This window comes from Sceloporus occidentalis, unplaced genomic scaffold (genome assembly GCF_023333645.1).
Source record: "Sceloporus occidentalis isolate IW3139 unplaced genomic scaffold, rSceOcc1.0.p SCAF_1, whole genome shotgun sequence".
In the NCBI taxonomy this organism is placed as follows: domain Eukaryota; kingdom Metazoa; phylum Chordata; class Lepidosauria; order Squamata; family Phrynosomatidae; genus Sceloporus; species Sceloporus occidentalis.
The window spans coordinates 132280215-132303986 of NW_028316981.1; the positions used below are offsets into that span (position 1 = coordinate 132280215).

Genomic DNA, 23772 nt, shown 5'->3' on the forward strand with positions numbered 1-23772 from the left:
TTTAGATACATTTGTGCTTTTTTTCCTTGTTGATCATCACTTAGGTCATTGCTATACTGCAAATGTTTGCGTTCTCGGATTGAGCAAATGAAATTGACTGAGCAGAGATTGTGTCGCTGCTTTCCAAATGCAAACTCAACACTCCTTGGCATCTGAATCCCAGACAAAAAATCCACTAGTATAGCAGATAGCGTATTGCTCAATGTGAATAGTGAAGTCTGAGAGCCTGGAGTGGAAACAGACCTCACTTCATCTTCTTCCCTTTTCAGTCCCAGTTAAATCCTTTGTCTGAAAGAATGTTAAGAATAAAACCTCTTTGCCTGAGAATAGTTTTGAAAGGGGGACATCATCTCCTTCCCTCCCTCTCTCCCACTCCCCATTCCTCTGGATATGGATGGAACAGAGTGAGGAGCAGTGTGGGAGCTGAAGTCTCTCTGCCATAGGCTGTGCTCTATGGCCTTGTGCTATTGTTTCAGACCATGACATCACCGTCCTTGGAGTTGAGTTCCTCGGCCTGTTGTGAAGCTGTTGTGAAGCGCTGAAAGGCAGATGAGTGTGAGGCAGTGGGTGGGTGGGCTGATGGGCACAGGGAAACGTTGAAGGCTTAGAGAGACCAGTCCCTTTTGTGAGCCCAGTCTCTCCAGCATGGCTGGCTGAGGATAATGGAGGTTGTGGTTTTAGTATATCTGCAAAGCACCAGGCTTAGCCTATGCACTCTCCATTCACATTCTCTGTTGCAAATTCATGGAGAATAAACCACTCAGATACAGTGGCTAAATGGAACTCCCATCTTCAGAGGTATTACAGGTTGAGTCTCCCTTTTAAAAATTATTTTGGATTGGGCTCAGTGAAGTGCGGTGATAAAAACAAAGGCCAGTACCATGCTGTGAGCTTCCAAAGGTGTATGTCTAACCACTATTGGAAATACAGACTTTGGAATAACTGTATTTGTATATATGTACATAATGAGATATCTTGGACACTGGGCCCAAATCTAAATGCAAAGTTCAATTCCTTTTCCTATACACATCGCCGGAAGTTAATTTTTTACAATGTTTTCAACCTTTTTATGCATGTATTTTGTGCATGTTTGTGTATACTGAACCATCAGAAAGCAAAGATGTGTCACTATCTCAGCCATTCATGAAAAAAGTGTTGGTTTTTGAAGTATTTCGGAATTCTCGATAAGGAAGACTCAGTGTGTTTATCTCTGAAAAATTGCGGAGAACTCGTTAAGAGTGGGGTCACCAAATACACACACACAGCCAATAACAAAAACACAAGCACCATGCTTCCCAAAAGTGTATGTTTGACCACTATCGGAAAAAGGAGGTTGGACTACAACTCTATTCTCGGATTTGTCCAGCAGGACTATTTGTATGTTATTAAACACTGAATCCAACATCTCAGCCAACCTTCTCTGCATGTTACAGAATAGCTGCACCAACTATAGTTGCTGCAGAGGTTTGTGAAGTTTGCTACATGAGGTTAGGCCTATAATGTTTGCTCTTTGACTGTGGGATCCATAAGAGGAGTACTTACTCAAGCTTCCTTGTACCTGTGGACTTTGCTTTCTGGTTATCACCCATCAGACATGGTCAGGATAACAGCTTCCTTTTTAATAAGCACCAGAGGTCCTTTCACACTACACAAATATACCACTTTGATTAAATTTTAACTGCTGTGGCTGCACTGTATGGAATCCTCCCGAGGTCTGTAGTTTGGAAAGCCAATGTAGTGTTGTGGTCTGAGCATTAGACTACAACTCTGGGATCGGTGTTCAAATCCCCGCTCAACCATGAATACCCACCGGGTCATCTCAGGCAAGTCACATACTCTCACTCTTGGAAGACAGCAAAGGCAAAGCCCTTGGACAAATCTTGCTATGAAAACCCTGTGATAGGTTCACCTTAGGGTTGCCATAAATCAGAAATGACTTGAAAACATGTAGCAGTGACAACAATGAGGACACTAGAGGAGCTTTCTGGCTGGGAATTCTGCAAATCCCACCCCAAAATGCAAATCCCAGGATTCCATAGAGTGGAATCATGGCAGTTAAAGTGGGATCAAAGGGCTATAACTGGGTACTGTGAAAGCGCACCTGATGTGATAACAGAACCTTCCGTAGCAAAACAAAGCTGCTTGCACAGACTTGCACGTGCTCCAGTGTACACAAAACAGGTAGAACAAAACAAGAGCCACACCCAGTGTGACAGACTGAGCTTCACCTGGTGAGCATCAGAAGGTAAAGCAAGCTGCTCCATTACAGGCCTCTTTAAAGCTGTGTTCAGTTACGCCACAACAGAAACCCCAACAGTTCACCATTTTGTACCCTGAAGTCCCCTGCCTTGGCCCACTCTTTCTGGGCTCTACACTATACTTACAGGAGAAGAGGCTCCTCCTGCTTCAGCTCTTTGCATACTTATAAAAAGTATGCCTGGGTGGATTTTCCACATGCCCCACTCCTTTGCTCACCCTGGGAGGGCCAGTGTGGTGGGAAAGGAAGGAAAGAGCATATCTGCACTACTCACTTTTCCCTTCATTCCCCCCACTCCATAAAATATACATAGGAGATGAATTATTTGGAAATGTTTGCATACATATGTATGGACAGACACACTTTGTGAGGAAGGGATATGGACCTTTTGGTCCTCCTGATGTTTTCATCTGCAATTCCCATCAGCCCCAGCCAACCTAACCACTTGGTTAGGTTTGCCAGACTGAAAACTGGAGACATATACTTTTAATGTCTGTGAAGAAGAGAGAAATCCAACAAGTGCTGCTTGTTGCCTGGTTGCATGACAAGCAGCACTTACTGAAATCCCTGTTTCTGTACTCCCATTAAAAATATGGGAGCCTTGTCCAGTTTTCTGTCTGGCAACCTACACTTAGAAGAAGGGATGGAGAAAAGTTACCCAATAAAAACAAAGCTGAATGGGGAGCTGTTCCATACACTTCAGGTTAAAGCAGGCTGTTCTCCTGGCAGTTCTGGTGACCCTTGTCTTTTGTGCTAAATTTGCACTGTTTCTATAGACCCTGTTTATAACTCCTCCTCTTCCCTGCCGGGCTGCTGAAAAGTAAATTTGTACCCTGTAGCTGTTTGGGAAATGAGCAGTGTAGTGTTGCCACTTTCTATAGGAAACAGGGCAGCTGTGTTTTTAAAAATAGTGGAGCAGGGTGTTGGGTTTCTCCCAGTCTCAAAGGGGTGAAGCCCACCAAGCTGTTTTTGTTATTATCAAATGAAAAACGGCATATGTTGCTTCTCCTACCTCCTCATCAACATCACCCACCAGTAGGCTGGCATCCGGTGGGTGTTCTGAAGTTGTAGTTACTAGCAAAGCATAATAGTTCTGGGGTACAATAAAAGGGGAACAGTGAGAGGCAGTGTGGTGTAGTGGTTTGAGTTTTAGACACTGGGAGACCAGGGTTTGAATCCCCATTCAGCCATGGAAATCCAGTGTGTGACCTTGGGCAAGTCACATTGTCTCAGCCTCAGAGAAAGGCAAAGGCAAATCCACCCCCACCCCCTGCAACAAATCTTACCAAGAAAACGCCATAATAGGCTGGTTAGCCTTATCATTCAACATAAGTCAGAAATTGCTTGAAGTCACACAGCACAATAAAAGGACACCAGAAATGATTAACATTTTTGCCAGTAGAGGGAACCTTTGCAGCCTGCTGTGAAAACAATAACTAGAATTTCTTTGAACTGGGGTGCCCTGTCCCAATAATATGTGGTTACGTTCATTATTTGGGACCTGTAACCAACACATATTTAGCAGAGACATAGAGGTTGCAGACAAGCCTTTATATGGTGCAAGTCCTAAACTCATTTTCTCAGACATAAGTCACACTGAGTTCAACAAGATCTGTTCCCATGTAGGTGTGTATAAGATGCCAGTCTTAACCTTCATTTTGGGATGCCCTAACATAGAGTATGAAAATGGATGACAACAAGCAGAGTAATTTTTGAACCACAGTTGTTCATCACTCCTGTGTCTATTGTGCAAAGCTAGAGTTAATTTCTTTCTTTAGTTTCCATAACACCCCTGTCCATAGTGGATCTGGGAGTTTGATAGACAGTTGTGTGCTCTCTTCCTCCACTTCCTGGCCTTTTAGTTTCAAAATTCCCATTTTTGTTTGTTTTTTGCACAATGAATTCCTCCCAATCCTTGTTCATCTAACAGAAAGAGACAATGTGGTAAAGAGATTTGAGCATTGGACTATGAGTCTGGGGATCAGGGTTCGAATCCCCGCTCAACCATGAAAACCTCGTCTGTGACCTTGGGCAAATCACACACTCTCAGCCTCAGAGGAAGGCAAAGGCAAAAACCACCTCTGTGCCCAGAAAAACCCATAAATCGTAAATTACTTGAAGGCACAGAATAACAATAACGAATCTTCTATTTTGTGACTGAGTATGCAAAGTGAGATCTCTCTGTTCAGCAAATGATCCTAATATTGTGTACATTCTCTGGCCAGTAATAAACATGGGGCTCGTAACTGATATGGGTGTGATCGATACCATCCTCTAAGGAAGCTTTGTGAATACAGATCATACGTCTTGACCAGGGCACTGTTTTCTAAGGTACTGAAAGCCCACTTGTTTTCAGCTGTTGAAACTCCACATGGCTATAGCAAATTCTACCATCTGCATGTATAATTGTCATTCACACAACAGCTTTAGCCAGGTCTACTAGTCTATATAGGTGGTAGTTAAATTTTGAGAGCGACAGTTTCATTTTTTAATTTTATCTACCACTTTCAGTTAAAATTACCAGAATAAAATGACATTGGACTCTGAAATAGCTACAACTTCTGTCACCACTACCTCCAAAAAGGTAGAATTCAGAGACATAGCCCTGTTAGTCTGAAATATCATTATGTAAAGGGAGGACTACGTCTATGAAAACTTTTGAACAGTTAGTCTCAAAGGTGCTACAAGATCCCTTTGCATCCAAAAAGGTAGTAGGCCATCTTCAAAATGCTAGTTCTTTCTGAAACACTGTCATTTAAGATAGCAAGCTATCCTTACCAGGGATGAGTAGTCAGTTCTCACAAATCCAGTGATAACATTTTATTTACTTAAACAGACCTACAACTGTATGGCTTCAAATGTTTTCACAATAGTTCCCCCCCCCCCCCCAAAATAAACCTGATTTGGGGTTTAGTAAAAAAAAGCAAACAAAGCTCTTTCTACCTCTTCTCCACCTCATAGTCCTTTGCATTCCCTGAAAATCCACTCCAGAAGGCTTTTAGCCTGTAGGAACAGATTTTGAGGGTGCATGACACTCTTGGATCCAGGCCTATATATTGTTTTTCCCTTATCCTATCACATCTGTAGAAGTGTGCTGTGAATTAATGCAAATGTTAAAATAATTTGATCTAAGCATTTTGTTCAACAGTCTTTTATTTAGTTACCTTCTCTTAGTTATTGGTTTCCATCATATCTGATCTCTCAAGACATTTGGTGAGATAAAATATAAATTTTAAAGATATTTGCATTATCAAAATAATATTATTTTATTTTTACTGTGGCATGTCAGTAGAAGATACTTTTCCGTAATAGGGGGAAAAAGAACTGTCCAATAATATTACTGTTATTTCTGTAATAATTTAAATTATTGATTATATAACTGTATGGCTTTCTTTTTTTCTTTTTTTAAAAAACCTCTTTCCTCCTCCCTTCTCATTACATAAGGTCCTTGGAGTCACGGCATCTGGGTTCTATCTACAGATCCCTTTCCTTTTTTTCTGAGATTTGAAACGAACCATTTCATCTTCTTTTTCCATCTGTCCCAATTTACCCACCAGCGAAATGAGGGCAAATTCTGCATCTTACTTTCCCGAGAGGGATTTAAATTCTCACTTATTAATTCATGTTTTATCAAGGATTTTCAAAAGCCTTGAAGGTCCCAGAAAAACTCTGGGCCCACATACAAACAGCCTTTTTCTGAAAGAAGTGTTGTTAACTCCTATAAGGAGTGTTTAAATTGCTAAGCGTCACCATTGCACTTGTCAGGAATAGTATCACCCTTTCTTGAGTGATGTGGCCTTCAGTGGTCTAATAGGGCTCACATCTATCCTCCTCTCTGCCACCCTGATTTTTCCTTTCCTTTTTCCTATACTGAATAACTGTTAATCAGCAGAGAAGCTCTGCCACAACCTCCTCAAACTTGGCACCTTTCATATGTAATCATCCCAACACTTCAGTCAGCCTGATTACAGCTGAAGATGGGAGTTGCAGTCCAACGCAGCTAGAGGGCACAAGCTTGGGGAACTTTGTTCTGCAATGCCCCTGGCTGCTCCTCTCAATGCAATGACCGGGTGACCAGACGTCCTCCTATCCCAGGACATGCCCTGCATTTCAACCTTCTGTCCAGGAGGAATTCCAAAATGCCCTCCATTTTGAGCCTGACTTAGAAGCAGTAATTTATATTTTATATGAGTGTTTTTAGCTTTTGTGTTGTAATGTCCTACATTTTTCTTGAATGTCCTACATTTTGCAGTGCCTTGTCCTCCTTTGCAGTTATGACATCTGGTCACGCTTGGGATGAAGGCTCTATCCCCGTGGTTCTCAAACAGTGGGGCAGGAGCCCCAGAATATGCGAGATTTGCTCAGGGTGGTGTGTGAGACATGGAGACCCTGATCCCTCCCTCCCCTTCCTAAACTTTTTTCATCCTGGAGGGGAAGAGCAAGGTGAGGAAGAGGTTTGGGGCAGCCACTTCTGCCTGAGGGAGGAGGAGGAGCGCAGGGAAGCTCATTGGATTGTGGCCTGAGTCCTTTGCTTCTTCTTCACCCACTTGTCCCATCACTGCCCTAGTTCTTGTGATGAGAAGCTGCTGCAACCTTTGGTTGCACCCTCAGTATATTTTTCAGAATGTGAGAGTGACTTTCTGATACACACTAATTCTCACACACATGCAGTAATTCTCTTTTTCTGACTCTCTCCCCTTGGATATGTTCATTCACACACAGTGTCTCACACAAATTCTTTTCTCTCTCTCACTCTCTCTCTTTCACACACACACACACACTGTCACACTCTTTTACATACTCGCATATGCACGTGTATGCTTGCATAGAACAAGAAAGTAAATTAGTATATGTGTGAATGAGAAAGAATGAAAGCGCATGACTGAGTGTGCACATATCTGAGCACTGACTTAAGTGAGTGCTCCTGCTGTGTGAGACAGTATGTGTAAAATTTAAATAAATGTTAAATATTCTAATTTGGATTATCTTATTTCCTTATAAATTGTTAAAATGTGAGTATACATGAATGTACAAACAAAAATGCACACACTAAACAAACAAAATACCGTATATATCCGACTATAAGTCGACCTCATGTATAAATTCAGGGCAGATTTTGAGACCAAAATTATGGATTTTGATATGACTCACAGATAAGTCAAGGGTAAAACTTAGGGGCATCTAACAAATGATGTAAAGGATGAAGCAAAGGAAAACAATGCCAAAGAACTTACAAAATTCCAGCAAGCATAACTGTTTGTGCTCATACTAAAGGCTGGATGGATGAGAAAATAGAGGAGTTTCAGTGATTCCAGGGCCGATGACACTCTTGCAAAGGCCATGGGATGGTTCCCTTTTTTTGATGAAAGTTAAAGTACAGTACTTACATTGACCCATGGATACCTAAATTTCTAGACTTATACATGAGTATATACAGTACTCTTATTCATATACAGTGGGACCTGAGCTGGAGGACTCAGATATTCCTGGAGCTAACATATTAATAAAATCCGTGAATAATCAAAGCCACAAAAAGTCAAAGCCACAAATGTGAAGGGACGAGTGTATATATCCCACACACCTCCACGCCACCATTCTCTGAAGATGCCAGCCACAGATGCTGGCAAAACGTCAGGAATAAACGCTTCCAGAACACAGCTGTATAGCCTGAAAAAGCCATAAAAATATAGATGCTGGCCACAAAAGCCTTTGACTTCACATTTTAAAAAGGTCTACCATGTCTCATACCCAATTTGTTGATTTAGCATTGCCAGAGAAATTGATTTTGATAGTGTTATTAGAAATTAATGGACATATTCAAATAGCCTGAGATTAACCATCATGTTCAATTATGTTTTCATAGTCACACACTAAAAGCTGTCTACTTTGTTCATACTGTATTTTATCATAACCCTATTTTTCTACAAAGAATGAAGAACTACAACTTTCAAATTTCATGTTATGTTTTCATGTTTTCCTCATAAAAAATGGAAAATCAAGGTTTGATATTTGAAATTTACGGTATACTTTTTGAAGATTTTTGCTTGAATCTGTGTATAAGAAATCTGTGTATAAGAAGGGCCAACTGTACATCTTTTATGCCAGTTGGAATTTTGCAAGCAACTGAAGCAGAGCAAGGCAGTAGCTATACTTCAATGAACTGGGAAATATCATAATGCAGGTCACACCAAACTCACAAGAGTGAGCCTGGGAAAATCTAGCTAAATCCTTATAAGTGCCAACAAAGTAGAAAAATGTGCTGTGTGCAGTACAAGCAGCAGAAGACCTCCTTGATCACACATGCCCTGGTACTCTTGTGCTCTCTCCAAGATGCTATTGTTAGGATACTCTTGTGTACTGCTTCTTTTAAAGGTAAGATCAAAAGGTCTTACTGTTAGCAGGACCTGTGGGAATGCTTCCAGTTTTGGGCAGAAACTAGCAAGAGCAATTATATTTTCTCAGAGGCCAGGAAGATCCCAGGCTAATTTCAGGTAAATTATATTGGGGTTTATCACACAGGCTCCAGGAATGGGCCTGTCGCGTTACAAAAGGGGTCATTATGGGAAGGGGAGGTGGCATAGAACGGATCTTACCACACAGGAGAACAACGGTGACGACAGCGCCGGAAGTTCCCATCACTTTCCGGATGCTTCCCAGAGGGGGCGATTTTCAGGAACACTTCTAAACCATTCCTGAAAATTGCCTTCTGGGGAATGCATCCGGAACACGATGGAAACCAGCGGCAGCGTTCTCCTGTGTGGTAAACAGCGTTCTGTGCCGGCTCCTGTTACCATTATAGAATCATAGAATCGTAGAGTTGGAAGAGACGACAAGGGCCATCCAGTCCAACCCCCTGCCATGCAGGAAATCCAAATCAAAGCATCCCTGACAGATGGCCATCCAGCCTCTGTTTAAAGACCTCCAAGGATGGAGACTCTATCACCCTACAAGGGAGTGTATTCCACTGTCGAACAGCCCTTACTGTCAGGAAGTTCCTCCTAATGTTCAGGTGGAATCTCTTTTCCTGTAGCTTGCATCCATTGTTCCGGGTCCTGTTCTCTGGAGCAGCAGAAAACAAGCTTGCTCCCTCCTCAATATGACATCCTTTCAAATATTTAAACAGGGCTATCATATCACCTCTTAGCCTTTTCTTCTCCAGGCTAAACATCCTCAGCTCCCTAAGTCGTTCCTCATAGGACATGGTTTCCAGACCCTTCACCATTTTTGTCGCCCTCCTTTGGACACGCTCCAGTTTCTCAATGTCCTTTCTGAATTGTGGCGCCCAGAACTGGACACAATATTCCAGGTGGGGCCTGACCAAAGCAGAATACAGTGGCACTATTACTTCTCTTGATCTAGACACTATACTTTTATTGATGCAGCCTAAAATTGCATTGGCCTTTTTAGCTGCCGCATCACACTGTTGACTCATGTTCAACTTGTGGTCTACTTGGACTCCTAGATCCCTTTCACACATAGTTTCATTCAGCCAGGTGTCACCCATCCTATATCTGTGCATTTTATTTTTCCGTCCTAAGTGCAATACCTTACATTTCTCCGTGTTGAATTTCATTTTGTTAGCTTTGGCCCAGCTTTCTAGTCTATGCTCCCTTTTGTAACATGACAGGCCCATTCCAGGGCCTATGCAGTAAACTCCATTGTCTCAGGCCTCTGTTTCACACTTTAGGGTAAAATGGAGGAATCTCAGGGAGGGAGCACAGTCTATAGGAGAGACAGACAGAGTGTGTGTGTGTGTTTTCCTTATTAGTTAGATGTTTTTAATTTTTAATTTTAAAACTTGATGTCACTTTGGACAATGAAACCACCAGGAGATGCTCCTTGTAACATCATCTTTGTAACATAATAGGAATGCTCCATATGACTATTATAGAAGCTGTCCCTGGGTCTCAGATTTTGGCCATGAAATCCTGGGATCTGGAAATGTCCAGACCTGGCAACCCTGGCTGTTGATCTGTGTACCTGGAGGTTTTTATAAAGTATATTAGTGAAAGACATCTGTGCATAGTCCTGATACCTGTATACAAAATATACTGCTTCCCAGCCCCTTATTGTGTTTTTCATTTGACATTCTAGTGCAGTGCCAACCATCTATGCAAGAAATAGCCCTGGGGGGAAAAGACCTGGACCTTTTCTCCAGAAACTCTGTATCACTGGAATTGTGAAGCCAGTTATGTGCAGAGCAGCCCAAGCTGAGCTCATAGCTACCACCACACATTGTGTGGATATAGCCTGTGTGAATGGGATGCAGCCAGGCCTTCAGAAGCAGCAGCATACAGATGTGTCTGCATCCATATTACTCTGGTGGTTAAGAATGTAAGAACTGCCTTGCTGGATGAATCAGATCAAAAGCAAGTCTGGCTGAGCATTCTGTTTCCAAAAAAGAGCCAGTCAGCACTGGAAAACTGACAAGTGGAATATGGCGTTGATGGCCAACCACTGTGGTCTGTCCTCAGCATTTAGCAATCAGAACTATACTTCCAAATCTAGCCTTGTAAGGATATGTTCTCCAGTTCAGAAGGTCAGCAGCTGAAGCTGATGACTGTAGAAAAAGAAAACTTGGTTCTGGAGAGTGGTAGGGAAATGTTTAGATGAGCAAGCAAGTTTGGGCAGCCAAGTTCTTAGTATTTATAGTAGATCTTGCAAATCCAGAGTCTTCATATGTTTTCTACCAGTTATAATGCTGTTACGTCTTTGTGTGTCTATCTGAGACTGAAGAAAGTCAACTGAGGATGAACCAAAATTTCATTGCTTGCTTTCAAAACCAAAGTTTATTTGTCAGGCAAAGCTGTTTTAAAAACCTGTATGAGAGAGGGAAAAGATGATGCTATAATATTATAGTGACACGTGTGCATTTGGTCTGGCCTTACCAAACCAGTCTTCAGCTATGAGATGCATTAGAGAGACAGCCTTCTCTCCATACTTATAAGGCTTTTCTGCTGTCATTCTACTAGCACCAATCACCTTATCTCTCTTCCCCTTAATATAATATAATAGTGATTTATTTATAGGCTGCCTAATCACCAAAAATCCGGGCAGGTTACAACAGTAAAAAAAATACATAGCAAATAATAGTAACAATAAAAAATAACATAACAAATAACAATAACAATAAATAGCAAAAAATACATAGCTTACCTCCTAGGCTTGAGTTTCCTAATTTTCATAGACACCTCCATTGCTGTTTCTACAATCCCTCCTGATTTTATTGGTTAGATTTTTAAAGCTCATTTTAAAAACCTGGGAGGCTTGTTTTCTGCAAAAGTAATATTCTGACTTCATCTTTATTTCTCAAAATGCCTCAGCAGAAAAATGAAAGGAGTGTGATGGTCCAACAACTTTTATTTCTTAAAAAGCCCAACCTGTTTCAGAAGGGCCTTCTAATACTCAGAAGGTCCACTTTGACTGAAAATGCAGACTTCAGTTCCAGAAATTTCTGATAATTATTCCTGAAGAAGGCCAATTGGTGATAAGGCTAAAACACATTGGGCTTTTTAAGAAATAAAAGTTTTTGGACCCTCTCACAGCATGTGGGACTTTGTCTCCTTTCTTCTTCTACTGTGAATATTTGCTTTCCTATTTTTTGTTCTATTCATAATGCCTCTGGCTTTCACAGGCACCTCAGAAGCATCTTTTGAAAATAACAGCAGCCACCTGCAGCCCAGTTACAGTTGCCAGGTTAAAAACTGGAGGGGCAGGGACATAACCGGGGGGAGGGGGGGTTCTTGGGGTCTGGACCCCCCTTCCATTAGAAAAATGAATGGTGTGTGCTGCTGCTCCGCCGTGCCCAAGCCCCATTATAATGGTGGCACTTAGTCTGGACCCCCCCCCCTTCCTGAAATCCTGGCTATATCCCTGGGAGGGGACTCCTATACTTTTAGTGGTTTAATATAAAAAGTGGGAATTTCATTAGGTGTTGCTTGTTACCTACTTGCATGACCAACAACACTTGCTGAAATTCCTTCTACACAACCATTAAAGCTGTCAGGACCCTCTCTAGTTTTCACTCTGGTAACCTCATTTTCAAGGCATCCCAGGAAAAAGTTAATCTGGGGAATATTGGAGATCATCCTGGGGTGCTAGAGGAGATGACAGAGATGGGGGGCAAGTTTGCTTGTGTTGTATGTGTTGCCTAGTTTGTTTGCTTGATGTAGGATGTTTTGGTTGATTGGTTTTGTTGTTTTGTGTTTCCTTGAAGAGCACAGTTTGTATGCTATCAATGTCTAAACTGTTCTGCTTTCTGGAGGTGAATGTAATCTTTAAAATTTGGGTGCTCAGGCTTCATCTCTGATTTGTACTTTCATGTCCAAGTGAGCTGTTTCTTGTGAAATGGGTTTGGAAGCTGAAAAAAATTGGTTCAAAAGAGGTGTTTTGTGTGTTAGAGCTCAGGCCACATCTTGAATTTAGGATTCTGAGCAACTTGTTTGCATTTTGTCTCTCCAGCAGACCATTTCAAAAATGTGTGGTTCATGACTAATTTGCACCCAGCATAGCAGCCATTTTGTGGTGGTACATACTGTATGACATTCTCAAAACTTGAGGCATGTCCACTGGCTCTGTACCCCCCCCCCCCTTCTTAATTTTCCATGATAGACTGAATATTTTTTCACCAAAGCTTCTAGGAGGATGGGTAGGAGGAGACTAAAGTAATATGAAATCTGCGTAGAAATGTTTACATATTGTCATGCATGTTTTCTAATGTACATGTTAATTAATTGTCTATTGTAATAAAAGTAATTGTCCATTCCTTCTGTTGACTTCCTGTTGTTTTCCACCAAATTCCTGAAGAAAATGGCCCCTTATGAAGTACAAGAGGGGAGTAAACTAGTTTCAGTGTAAGGAGTGACAATCTAAACTGATGAAGCTATCGTGGTTTACTTAGAAAAAGGAGAAGGGTCTTTTTCCTTGTGGTCCTTTGTAGTCCCACACCTCCTGTAAAATGGAGAATTTGGAGGAAAGGCAAGGGGAGTGGAATATCAAGTACAATGGTTACATTCACAGTTCCTAGATCTGGCACCTCTGCCTTTGGAGCAAAAAATGCCAGCCATCTGGTCTGTGGGCTTTTTCACTGGCACTGGGTAAACGACAAAAAGGCAGAAGCCAAAAGTTCTAGTTCTGCACTTTTCTGGACACTACACTATAAATGGGAGAACACTAAGAAAGAAGAAGGATGAGAAGTACAAGGATACTGGCCTACTGGTTCAGTGCAATGGAAATAGCAGTTATGTAACTCTGGTTTTGTGGAAGTAGAGTAACTAACTGAAGAGACTCTGGAAGTGAGAGTGGGAATGATTTGGTAGTGGCAGCAGATGTACTGGAGAAGGGAGGGAATGAAAAATGAACCAACTAGAAGGCTGATACCTATGGAAAAGGTGTGTAAAAGGCAACAGTGAAGAAGCTAGAATAAAAAGAAGGAAGAAGAAGCTGAAGGGATGGGTCAAGCACTGTCCTGTGTACTGCAAGGTTAGTCTGTTGTGGGGTGGCAATGCAACATCCATTACAGAAAATGCCCCAATGTCTGAAAGGCTGTTCACTCTCAGTCCATTTTAAAGAAGAGCAGGGGATTCAGTGTTACCCAGTGGTTGTCCATTAGCAGCTGTTCATACCTGGACAGCAGACTGAGAATCAGGCATGCCAGTCAGCTGATCAGTCTTTCCCACTTATGGCAAAATATATTTAAATTGAACTCATTATTTCTATGCCTGCCATTGTACCAATTAAAGAGCTTATAGAAATATTATACAAATCCATTCCCTTTGTATTGATTGATTGATTGTCAATTCATTTTCTCTTTTGTGAGTAGCCATGTTAGACTAAAAGTCTTGAGAGATGGCCCAATTGTGCACAAAAGAAAGTCAAGCAGGAAGTAGCTGGATTTCTTATAATTCACGGGAAACTGAACTCATTTTGCAAGATAATCGTATTTTTTTCCACAGAAGACAAGGAAACTCATGAATGTTTAAAGAGGCAAAAATAATGAATGGGCTTTTTTTCTACTATCCTGATAGCTAACCAAGCCTCTTCAATCAATGTCACTTTAATCTTGGTTCTGTTTCTTGCAAGTGTTATTTAATGTGTTTAGTCCAGACCTCTATCAGAAAGAGGAGTGTGTCCACTGGGTGACTTTTCAAATGCCATTTTTATTGTCAAAGCTAAGCAGGTTTTCCAGTTTGGGACCACCCGGTATATGTGATGAGAGTGTTTCTCCCCAGTTTTCATAAACAGAAAATTGCAGGTTCTTATTCTAAACATTGTTGAGCATTTGTTTGAAATATATGTTTAGCCATACAATCTCCTGAACTGACACATTTCTTCCCATTCTCCCCTTTCTTGTTCTTTTTCTCTAGAACTCCTGGGATCAGCTAAACGACTGAATGTGAACTACCAGGATGTGGATGGGTATGTAATAATCTGATTAAACAGAGACAAAAGTGTTGACAAGGTAAAGAGAACAATGAACATGTCGCTCAATAAAGGATAAAGATTTTCCAGTTACTCCACTCGTCCCTGCCTACTGTATCTGATTACAAGCCAAGGCATTTTTGTCACGGCTCTGTCCACCATCATTGTGGTGAGACTGTGGGACATTCACTTCAAATTAGGAAAATAAAACAAATTTCTTAAAACATTGCTAGGCATACAACTCATTGAAATACAGTAACTGAGTAAAGCAGCCCACCCAACCTGGTGCCATCTGAATGTGTTGGATTGCTCCTCCCATTATCCCCAGTTAGCAGTAGAAGATGGGAGTTGTTGTGCAAAACATATGAATGGCCTCAAACTGGGAAAGGCTGAAGTAGAGTTTGTGTTAATAAGGTGATTTGAGGACTGCCGCTACATGCATCTGTTCAGAGGGGCAATGACTCCTCACTTTCTGAGAAAAATGTTATCTTCTAACCCCACTCTTGGAAAAATACAATAGCTTCCCAGAACACTGACAAGCAATCATTGTGGATTAAGGTCAAAACCTGCATTAAAATTTAGCTAATGCTGCTTAACTAGCAGTATAACGTTCCTTATTTCTGTTCCTATAGCACTGATGTTACTTTCCCCCTATCCTTATATAAACATACAGCAAAATGTATCCTCTCCCCTCCACAGATGTTTCCCCAAGCCAATTATTTTAAGGCATATTGCTCTTAACTGCCACAGTTTGGGGGATGGCTGTTGAAGTGAATGTCACTTGGTCAGGCTTCTGTCCTGTGACAGAGTCCTATGTGAAAGGACAAGGATTACATTGGGTTCCAAACTGAAATGTAGTATAGGAATTTCATCAGAATCTTCTGTCCTCAAGTTTCCACCCGCACTAACTCCCAGGGATTGGGAACAGGCAAAATGAAGTTCAAATACCGTAGGTAGAAATCTGAAAATCAAAGGATAGTGATAATGCTAAGCCAGAGCAAGTAATCAAGTGTCTATTAAACTTGCCAAATGTTGACAAAGGGGACAAAAGCTTATCCAAAGACCCAGTCCTGATTGCATCACATTTCAGGAATGGGACCTCTGGTAACTGGAAAGTACTTAGGTTCTAATTCACTTGGAGTGCAATCCTGTTTACCTGAGATAAGGTTTACTTACTACTTCTTGAGTATATATGCCTGATATTGTACAAGCTGTTGTATTGTAGTAGAGTCCCAGCTTCTGCCTTGATGAGCTAGTATGGTGATTGGAAGGCTGCACCAGGAAGTAAGTGTGTACATGTGTGTGAGTGTGTCAATGTGCCTTCAAGTCACCTGATGATTTATAGTGACCCCACGAATTCCATAGGGTTTTCTTAGGCAAGGAATACTCAGAGGTAGTTTTGCCAATTCCTTCCCCTGCTATTTGTTGGTTTCTACATTACAGTGTTTGTATAAGGAATGCAGCTAGATGCCTGTGCAGCACCTTGTACTCATAAAATGTGCTGTGCAAATAAATATCCTATTATCACCATCATTGTCAAAAACTGTACTTTTGTATAGATTGTGGCCTGTTACAGACTGCCAAAATAAAGCTGCTTCGGGTCTCTTTGGAGGTATGCTATTTAAATGATGCATGGGTCCTAAGAGTCCAGAGGTCGCGCCAAAGCCACACTCCATTCCTAAGCACTAGAGTGCAGCTTTGGTGCAGCTTCCGGATTCTTAGGATGCATGCATCATTTAAACAGCATACCTCCAAAGAGACCCCAAGCAGCTTTATTTTGGCAGTCTGTAACAGGCCTGTGTCTTCTTTTTTAGAACTATAACTACTTAACACACTCCAGGGCATTATTTGGAAGTATGGGTCAGGGAAAAAAAGTCCCTCCACAATTTTCATACCATTATTCCACAGGAATACCTATAATTTGGGTTGTTATCTTGAAATATATGAGGTTATTCCAACAAATAATTAACATTTCTCAGCCTGCCCCCTTTCTGAAAGCAGAAATGATGGCCCTGGTGCCATATTGGGCTAAACACATATTTTAAAACCAATGAATAACACCCATGCTTCAGTTAACAGCAACCAGGGTAATCAGACTTCACCAGGAATACTGTGTCCAGTTCTGGGCACCACATTTCAAGTAAGATGTTGGCAATCTGGCACATGTCCAGAGAAGGGAGACCAAGATGATCAAAGATCTGGAAATCAAGCTTTACGAGGAATGACCTAGGGAGCTGAGTATGTTTAGCTTGGAGAAGAGAAGACTGAGAGGTGGCATTATAGCCATCTTTAAATATACAGGGTATGAAGAGATGTAGAAGATGGAGCTAGATTGTTTTCTGCTGCTATGGAGACTAGAAGAAGAACCAATGCGTTAAAATTACAAGAAAAGAGATTCCACCTAAACATTGGGAAGGCCTTCTTTAGTGTAAGAACTGTTTGACAGTGGAATAGACTGCCTTGTGGTAGGGTGGGGTTCCCCTCCTTTGGAGATCTCTAAACAAAGATTAGATGGGCCTTATCTTTTAAGGATGCTTTAGTTGTGTATTCCAGCATGACAGGAGGCTGGACTAGAATGCCCTTGTGGCCCCTTCCAACTCTAAGATTCTATGATTCTGTAAGAGAGGCTGTGGTCAAGGACGTAGCTAAGGGGGGGGTTTCTGGGGTCCGGACCCCCCCCTTCAAGAGGAAGAGAGAAAAGGTGCTTGTTGGAGCGCGCACACACACACACAGCCCCAATCAAACGCCAGGGAGAGCGCCACTTGCTCTCCTCTAGGCTTCAGGAGGAGCAGAATTGGCGCCCTGGGCTCTGGCATTTGTTTGGGGCTGCGCTCATGCACACGCGCGCTCCAGCAAGCACCTTTCCTCTCCTCCCAGCCCTGGCAAAGCCAGGAGGAGTGCAAGTGCCGCCCCTAAACTTTTTGCGGGGCCTATGGGGGAGGAGCCAAAAAGCCCTGGAGGAGAGGGAGGGAGGGACAGGAGGCTGCATCAGGCTGCATCCACACTCAAGAAATAACCAGGTTTGGCAGCGATTTAACTCTTTTGTGGCTCTTGGCTATGGAATTCTGGGAGTTAGCGTATGCTCTGGGGTCCAGATATTGACGCTTGGCTCCATTCTGGCTCATGGCTATGGAATTCTGGGAGTTAGAGTATGTTCTGGGGTCCAGATATCAAGGCTTGGCCCTTTTCTGGCTCCTTCCAGCCTTGTTTTTTCTCATTTTTAAAATAAAAATAAAATACACTTAGCTGGCCCCTTTTCAGCATATCAATGGGGATGCTTTGATTGAGAGTTCCTGCATGGCAGAATGGGGTTGGACTGGATGGCCATTCTTGGGGTCTGTTCCAACTCTAGGATTCTAGGATTAATTAATTAACCTAAGGAATCAATCTAAAGGTCTGGGCCTCTCTGCCCTCCTGCCTTGGAAGCAAAGTCCATTGGCAGACCTCTGAGTTTTACTTTGCAAGGAGTTTTTATTTTCCTTATTTTTGCCTTTTTAAAGGAGTTTCCCCCAAATTCTGCCAGAAGATGAATTGAGGCTGTGGAGTCCTATGGCTCTGCTCCAGGCAATGCTAGACTGCAGGCCCCATCATCCAGCAGCACCACAGACTGCTGGGAAATGCAGTGTAATAAGGCTGCACACTGCAGAAATAATCCAACACCACTTTAATGCTATGGAAAATCCTGGGATTTGTAGTATGTTGTGGCACCAGAACTCTCTGACAAAGAAGGCTAAATATCTCACAAAACTACAATACCCAGATGTTGTTGTTGTTGTTGTTGTTGTTATTTTCTTACATCCCGCCTTTCTCCCAATATAAGGACTCAAGGTGGTGATTTTCCATAGCATTAATCTATAGTATATCTTTCTACAATGTAGATGGACACCCTCATTATATAATTTGCTTGGGGATGCTTTGATTGAGATTTCCTGCATGGCAGAATGGGGTTAGACTGGATGGCCATTCTTGGGGTCTCTTCCAACTCTATGATTCCATGATTCTATAGCACTCTGAGCCTATTGTGATTTTAATTGTTTTTAAATGTATAACGTTTTAAAGTTATAAAGTCTTATAATGCAAGCCATGCACTGATAGACTATTGCACAATAATTTTGTATTTATTGATTTTATATCCTGCCTTTCTCCCAAAATAGGATTCTCTTAAAGGGGTTTGTTTTTTATAAAAAGAAAGGAAGGTATAATGTCTTGGAATTTAAAATTATGACAGATGGATAGATAGATAGATAGGTAGACAGACAGTTAGATAGATGAGTCTTGGAATTAAAAATTGTGTGCATGTGTGTATGTTGTGTGTGTGTGTGTGTGTGTGTGTGTGTGTGTGTGTGTGTGTTGGAATTAAAAATCTCTCTTGGAAGTGGGAATGAAATGTTGTGTGGCTGCAGCCTGGGTTCTTAGCTCAGCTCAGAAGTTGGAATGCAGTGTCTCAAAGCATGAACAGAGTGCTTCTGAGCATGAACAGAGTGGCTGCCGCTCATTGCTTGAACAGCTGCGCTTTGCTTTATCGAGCAGAACGCCTTCAGAGGAAGGACTCAGTTTGCATCTGCACTGAAAAAAATAATCCAGTTTGATGCCACTTTAGCTGCCCTTGGCGCCATATTGTGGAATGCTGGGACTTGTAGTTTGTTGTGGCACCTGACAGAGATGGCCAAACAGCTCAAAACTACAAATCCCAAGATTCCATAGCAGCACGGAGCCATAACGGAATTTCAAGTGGTGCCATTCTAATGTAAACGCCCGCCCCCCTTTTTGTGTCTTGGGGGGGGCTCTTAGCCTCTCAAAATGGTGGCACTTAGTCTGGAACCCCCCCCCCTTCCCAAAATCCTGGCTACGTCCCTGCTGTGATAGTTATTTTACTCAAAGCAAAGATACAAAAGCAGATATCTCTTTGGACTGCAGCTCCCAGAACCCTACCCAGGATGATTAATTGTCAGAGCCTCTGAGAACTATAGTCTAGCATCTGGGGATCCTAGTTCAGCAACCAATACACTAGAGCCTCCCCATTAGATGCTATATAAGTGTGTGTGTGTGTGCGCGCACACACGCATGCATACATGCATTATACTCACACATAGAGTCACTGACTGGACACCTAGGGGATAACCAAATTATGAGGGCCAAATTATTCTTGCAAACAAGTTAGTAAAATGTGGGCTAGATAATGCAACTGTTAGGTGGATTAGCAATTGGTTGACCAGCCGAACCCAAAGGGTGCTCAGCAATAGCTTCTCTTCATCCTGGAGAGAAGTGACCAGTGGGGTGCCACAGAGTTATGTCCTGGGCCCAGTGCTATTCAACATCTTTATCAACGACTTGGACAAAAGAACAGAGGGCATGCTTATCAAATTTGTAGATGACACCAGATTAGGAGTAGTAACTAATACCCCAGAGGAGAGGATCAAAATTAAAAATGACCTTAATAGATTAGAAAGCTGGGCCAAAACTAACAAAATGAACTTCAGTGGGGAGAAATGTAAGGTACTACAATTAGGCAGAAAAAAATGAAATACATAGATATAGGATGGGGGACACATGGCTTAACGAGTCTACGTATGAAAGAGTTCCTAGTAAATTCTAGGCTGCATCAATAGAAGTATTGTGTCTAGATCAAGGGAAGTAATAGTGCCACTCTATTCTGCTTTTGTCAGCAGAATACTCACCTGGAATACTGTGTCCAATTTCTGGGTACCACAATTCAAAAAAGGTGGTGAGAAGCTAGAGCATGTCCAGAGAGGAAGGTGAATAAAATGGTGAAGGGTCTGGAAACCATGCCCTATGAGGAGAGACTTAAGAACTCTCCTCATAGGGTATGTTTAGCCTGGAGAAGAGACAGTTAAGAGATGATGTGATAGTCCTGTATAAGCATTTGAAGGGATGTCACATTGAAGATGGAGCAAGCTTGTTTCCTTCTGCTCCAGAGAATAGGAACAGTGGAAGAGATTCTACTTTAATATTAGGAGGAACTTCCTAACAGTGAGAGCTGTTCAACAGTGGAACACACTGCCTGGGTGGTGAAGTCTCCATCCTTGGAGATTTTTAAACAGAGGCTGGATGGCCATCTGTCAGGGGTGCTTTGATTAAGAGTTCATGAATGGCAGGACGGTTGGACTGGATGGCTTTTCTGGTCTTTTCCAACTCTATGATTCTATGAATGTGCAAAATGAGTAAGTGTTATTGTTGTTGCATTTATATCCAGATATAGTGTGTGTGTGTGTGTGTGTGTGTGTGTGTGTGTGTGTGTGTGTGTGAGAGAGAGAGAGAAAGAGAGAGAGAGAGAGAGTGAGTGAGTGAGTGAGTGTGAGTAGTGCCTTACAGAAGTGTTACAGAAGTACAGAAGTATTCAGACACACATCTTTTGCTTTTTCTACATTTTGCTGTGTTACATCCTGGAACTAGAATGGATTTGGATTGGTATTTTTATCAACTGACATACACAAGACATGTGAGACTGTGAAAGTGCATATTAGTATTTTTTTATTCTAGTACAAAAGTTAACAAGGAGTTGCTTTTGGACAGGGGTCCCCCCCATTGAGACACCTGTATAGCAGTGAATTTAGGCATTTCCTATCAGTGTTATTATCCCTCATGTTGAATTTCGGCCTGTTGTGCTGATATAGGAGTTTGTCAGAAAGAACAGAACAGCATGATAAGCAAGAAGCTTAGCTGCAGCTCCACAGAGTAGAAATCTTCTGTTTGTTGTTTTTAATACTATGGAAAATTTTCACCAGGGCTCTGCTCTGGGACCCACCCCTACTGCCTGCCCCTGCTAAGCAGTGACCATCTCACTCTTCAGCCCTGTTCATGGGAGCTCTTGGGTGGGCACAGTGCCCTTCTAGAGCCTTGGGCCAGTCTCTTGCCTCCAGGGGTCCCCTTCTTCCCACAAAGAGGTCACCGCAACGATAATTGGAACATCCAGTGTTGCAGCAAAGGCACAGCATGAGCTGACTGCTGGCTGGAAATCTGGAGCTAAGGAAAAAAACTCCCCTGTGGGTACTGTTATTATACACTTGGATTTCTTTCCCTTATACTTTGTCTTGGCATGTCTACTATTCATTTCTCTCATTAAACTACACATAGTATACAGTTTACAATGGGCTACAAGGAGGAGTGGATTAAGACCTGCTGTGGCCCAAAGCTAGGTCAGATTTAAAGGCCCCTTCAGCATTACCATCCACCCTAAACATGCATCTGAGGAAGTGGGCTGAAATCTACAAAAGCTCATGCTACCAACTTCTGTCTTTCAGTTAGTCTCGAAGATGCTACAAAATCCCTTTGCATACTTTCACCCTAAAGTGTATGAATCTAACAGCTAAGTAAAACCTCATATTTATGAATGGGAGACATTTCACAGTCCAAGGGTCTGTAGTTTGTGCATAAATCCAGCCTTGGCTACTACAAAGCTGCCTTCCACACTCCCTCAGCCTCACTGTGGAGAGTGTTTGTGCTTTGAGGGCTCCAACCTCTCCTCCACTGCTGAAGAGGGTTGATTCTCAGCAGCTCTGGGCCTGTCTCAGTTTGAATGGACAAAATCAGCACTGAGCAAGAGGAAGGCTGGTGCTGGCAGTAGGGTGGTATGAGGGGGTTGCAGGGAGACTGTGGATAAACAAGTCTCTTTCGCATACTAGAGACACAGGGTCTATTCATTCTCAGTAGCCTCACATACTCAGACAGTAGGAAAGGCATGCTGTGAGAGATTGCCAGAGTTAAGGCAAGCTGGGAGAGGTGGGGCAGGGGCAGAGATACACTACATGCCCACTGTCATCTGTCCCCTGGCCAGAGACCACCACAGGCCTAGTTTTGCTGTCTGACAGTTTTGTCATCAGCCAAAAAAACAAGGCAACACATTCCCTCCCTCCCTTCCCCACTGCAGTGCCCCTGCAGCTAATAATAACTCAGTTGGCTGATTCTTAGCATTGCTTATGGGACATCTTGTGGTTTGTTTTTCCTTAAAGAGAAATGGAAGTACCTCTCACACACCTCTAGTATGTGTTGAGGAGCAGAACCAAAGAGTTTCCTTGTACCTTTTTTAAAAAATGTCATAATGTTTTAATTTTGGTTAGCAACCTTGAGTCCCAGTTTGGGGTATAGGCATGAGTGAATAAATAAAATAAAAATGGTAGAGAGAGTTCCACTTTTGAAGAAAATTTGGGGGATGGATGGATGGAAGGAGGGATGGATGGATGGGGTGTTAAAAAGGCATGGAGGATGGTGTACTGATTAGAAAAGACGTACAGTGGTCCCTCTGCATTCGCTGGGGTTAGGGTGAAGGACCCTCCATGAATGTGGAAAAATCGCAAATAAAAAACACTGTTCTTTTTACCCAAGAGAATACCTCTCAAAGACTCTCCTGGTCCTCCAGTGCAACTCTACAGTCAACATCTGCCAGATATTGATCATAGAATGATTATGGAGGTCCTACCAATGCCTAGAGAAGTGTTTTCTCTAGGAACTTCTAGGTTCTCCAGCAAAACTCTATGGTCAACTTCCAGTAGAATTGGACAGGAGGACCTAGAGATTCCTGGAGAGAACGTGTTAATCAAAACCGCAAATAATCAAATGCGTAAAAGTAAAAGCTGCAAATGTAGAGGGCCAACTGTACTTGTAGAACTTCGTGTGTGTTACTTATTAAGAATGAAAATGGAAGACTGTATTGCTACATAACTGTACACAGCTTATTCTATGCCACTCAGTGTCTTTCCCCAACCAAGGATTATACCAATTTGAGGACAGGTCTATCAAATCACAAAATGGGAATAGTAGCAATGGCCAGTATTAAATGTGCTGGGTCCTTACCACCCCAGCCACAGCAGCAGAACCTTCCTGCCCTGCACATAATTAGGTGTCTAAAGGGGGCGGGGGTCAATTTCTGGAGCAGTTGGTTTACCGGGCAATGCAGGAATGAGAAATTCGTGTCATTGAGCATTTTGAGCTTGTCTGGCTATTACTGGAAAGCTGTAAAAAGCAGTGGTTTACAAGGAGCTAAGATTGCCAGATGTCATTTATTTTATGCCATTCTTTTTAAAGGAATGTCCATTATTTTGGAATCTTACAACTCCAGATAGCCCAGCAGATGCCTA

At 42.2% G+C, this 23772-nt stretch overlaps 1 protein-coding gene across 9 annotated transcripts in view; it reads left to right on the plus strand.

Moving 5' to 3' along the window:
* Positions 1–23772, plus strand: part of CASKIN2 (CASK interacting protein 2) — a 133312-nt gene that overhangs the window by 73994 nt on the left and 35546 nt on the right. For all 9 annotated transcript variants that reach the window (XM_089536284.1, XM_089536293.1, XM_089536311.1 and 6 more), the window contains one exon: positions 14623–14674. In XM_089536284.1, coding sequence (XP_089392410.1) covers positions 14623–14674 — 52 coding nt within the window. The remainder of the gene's footprint in view (positions 1–14622; positions 14675–23772) is intronic.